We start from the raw sequence: 3,612 nt of genomic DNA on the forward strand, positions 1-3,612 counted from the left end.
ATATATACATACATACATACATACATACATACATACATAAATACATACATACATACATACATACATGCATGCATGCATGCGTACATACATACATACATACATATATATATATATATATATATATATATATATATATATAAACACACCTGACATATTTGTGTAGCACCTGGATATCCCCATCTATATCCACAGTCATCTTATTTGCCTTCACAATTAGCTGATATTCCGGGTCCATCTCCACACTGCCAACCACCGCACCTCGTTCCTTCAACATGAATTCACGTACTTCCCGCATAATATCTTTAAATTTAGTTGAATCCAGCAATCGCGCTACTTTCCGCGGTGAATCTAGGCCCAATACTACACCCCCTTCTCCTTTCACATTCCCTCCCTCTTCTAACATATCTCCAAACGCCTCAAACCCCCCCTCGCCATCCATATCGTCCCAGTTTAGCCCCGTCTCGACGCCATTTTCAGCGTGTGCTTTCACGTTGTGTTTATCGTCTACGGGATCTTCTGCATCGTCGCCATCAAATTCGTCACTTTCAAAGTCGGCTAATAGCTCATCGGCCAGAGACATGGTTGCGTATGTGTATGTGAAGCAATGAACTGTATGACGTTCCTTTGGTGTGGGTTTGATTGAACGCGCAAGTTGCTGGATATGTGAAGTGGACTATGTTTTCTTGCGTCGACCAATATAAAATGTTCGGGTGTAATTAGGTCTAGATGTGCAGGTTTAATTGCTGAGTATGACTATGCCTATATATTTGTGTGTACATGCCTTTCTTCGTATGCATGCGTGTATGCGTGTATATCTATGTGTAATCGTGTATACGTCTATTCGCCCCTTTCTCTGCAAAGTTCATATTTATATATTACGTGTTATTAATATTTGCATTTGCATTATTGCATAACCACGGTCCTTGGAGTACAACAGCTTCTACAGAATATTTTGCCGCCAAATGTGTAAATATGTGACGGTCGCATCAATTCACGATGATGAATGGGGCACTGAGACGCCGCGGGGACTGCGAATGCATCTGAAAGCGTTAATTCAGGCCCGGGGAATGCCACAGACAAATATCTTAACGTATGGAATTCAAGCACTGATACGTTTACATATAACGTTTACTGCATGGGTGCATTAACGTTGGAATTCTGAAACACTGGTATGTATAAGCTAGTCCTATAGAAGCTACATACACTGAACACTGCTCTGGTTATATTCATATATTAATAAAGTCCCCATACACATATAGATGTCAGGCGCTGGTGGACGTTGTCTTTGCACACAATGCACTTATTGGGAACCCCAAGAGGTCTGGCACGTACATGGCTCACCCGCACTGAGGCAAGCATCAAACCCGTGCACGCTAGGGCACTTAATCACGCACCACCAGAGACGCATACATCGTGGCGTTGCCCATCTGCACGAACTCGGCAATCCCTGCACACAGTGGTGAGTAGTAGTAGCTACCAAGGTGAGAATAGTGTGTGTGTGACACGTATTGGGTCAAGCCTTGCTCCTACATATAAGCCCGAGTGGAAAGGACCATGTACGTACATATCCAACACGCTACGAAGACCAAGCATGCACAAGCACAAAGCCACCACTCAGTGCCGATATATGAACACCCAAGCACAGTCAAATGCACAGTCACAGTCACAGTCACAGGCACGTGCGTACTTAAACGTGAGGGGCACAGAAGGATTGCATATACCTCGGACCACCAGGAGTCTTTCGCAGCTGTACGTGACAAACACCATCACCCGAGCCCGTTGCAAATGTATGAGCACACAGGCACAGGCACAGGCATACAAGCACATATGCGTGAGGGATATAGAAGGATCCCGCATATCTTGGACTACTAAGTATCTCAGGCGGTTGTTCGAAGACAACAATGTGTCGGAGGCTGCAATCTCCGCGCAGTATATAGTTCTGCGGGCTTTGCGGCCGGGAGACGAACCACAGCTCGGATTGAATGACTTGAAACTGTATGTATGTATGCATGTTGTGATATATATATATATATATATATATGTATATGTATGTATGTATGTATGTATGTATAGGTATGTTATAAAATACATGTATGTATACACGTATGTTATAAAATTTATGTACCTTTCGTGTATTGTCTGCTGTATGTGTGGTGTGGATAGGGAATACAATGTGTTGTTCACTTGCCATTGCACTTGTCCACTTGGCATTTGATCGCATTATGTGTATATGCCGGAGGGTATGCCCTTTGCAGCAAGCCAGTGATCACAGTGAGTGTTCAAGGGGATCTGTGGCGTGTCTGCTACACTACAGCACTTCCAGGTGGTTTATCAGGGGTTGTGTTATATCACTATACGGGGGCATAGTCTCCCCAAGTGTATGGTACTGTCACTGTTTAGTTAGTTTCGCTGTGTGTATCGATATATCGCAACACACGTTCTTGCCGAGTGACACGTACACGCATGCATGCTCATCGATCTACATGAAGTCTATCTATGCGTACACACACGTGCACAGCTTCCCTTGCATGTCGGGTGTAACTAAGTTCTACTACTCTGATTGAAGACAGTGTACATTTAAGAGCGTCTTGTTAAGATCTCCTACTTTATCTGATGGATGGTCAGGAATTCGCTATATCCGTTGTGTATACCATGACACCCGGTGGTTTGTCAGTGCTTATGTTGTATTATGAATAGGTGCTAATGGGTCTATCCTGGTTGTTTTTTTGTCAGTGTTGGTGTTGTATGTACATAGTGATCTGTCGCATGCTAGTCTATGGTACCACTTTGGGTGTGAAGATTGGATGCATGTTTGGGAGTGTTTATCGCAGGAACTATATAAACCCCCGTTATATGCTACATGGTACGATATATTTGTTTTATGGTTGGTCACATATGTGATGTATGTATGTGGTCACATATGTGATGTATATGGTCACATATGTGATGTATATGGTCACAAATGTGATGTATATGGTCACATATGTGATGTATATGGTCGCATATGTGATGTATACTATGAGTTCTGTTGGTTTTTTCAGTGGCTAGGATAGGTACGAAGGACACCTTGCTGTATATAGGAGGCGCAGCAGGGCATCCATAGATTTATCTGGGTTTGCCCTAATAAACAATATAGACGTTTACGTTTACTATGGTTCATTCACAGTATTGCAGTCAACATCATACGACTGTATGGAGTACACAGTACTATGATAACGCAACGTATTAACACAGGAATACAGTTCACTGCGCTCAACAACCGTTCCGATATTCGGCCACATATGCACTTTCTGTATCTTATACGATAGCTTTCCCAATGATGTCGGACCAGACATACTAATGTTTAGAGTGTTCTCAGGCCCTAAAGCTCCCTAGAATAACACTGAATGTTAGCTTATTTGATGTATCTACACGGAAATATACTCATATTATATATATATATATATATATACTTTGAACCCTTATTTAACTTTCAAGTCTCTTGCAACTAAATACTGAACTAACCTAAACTGAAATATATATATGTATATCTATATATATATATATATGTGTGTGTGTGTGTGTGTGTGTGTGTGTGTGTGTGTGTGTGTGTGTGTGTGTGTGTAGTATGTA

At 42.0% G+C, this 3,612-nt stretch overlaps 1 protein-coding gene across 1 annotated transcript in view; it reads right to left on the reverse strand.

Annotated features, from left to right (window-relative positions):
• Positions 1-830, reverse strand: part of SARC_07666 (hypothetical protein) — a gene marked incomplete at its 3' end in the record, with an annotated part of 1,700 nt that extends 870 nt beyond the window's left edge. The window contains exon 1 of the mRNA XM_014298377.1: positions 147-830. Within this exon, the coding sequence (XP_014153852.1) occupies positions 147-580 (434 nt within the window). The 5' untranslated portion in view covers positions 581-830. The remainder of the gene's footprint in view (positions 1-146) is intronic.
• Between the last annotated feature and the right edge of the window lie 2,782 nt (positions 831-3,612).

The sequence above is a fragment of the Sphaeroforma arctica genome (genome assembly GCF_001186125.1).
Source record: "Sphaeroforma arctica JP610 unplaced genomic scaffold supercont1.621, whole genome shotgun sequence".
Lineage (NCBI taxonomy): Eukaryota > Ichthyosporea > Ichthyophonida > Sphaeroforma > Sphaeroforma arctica.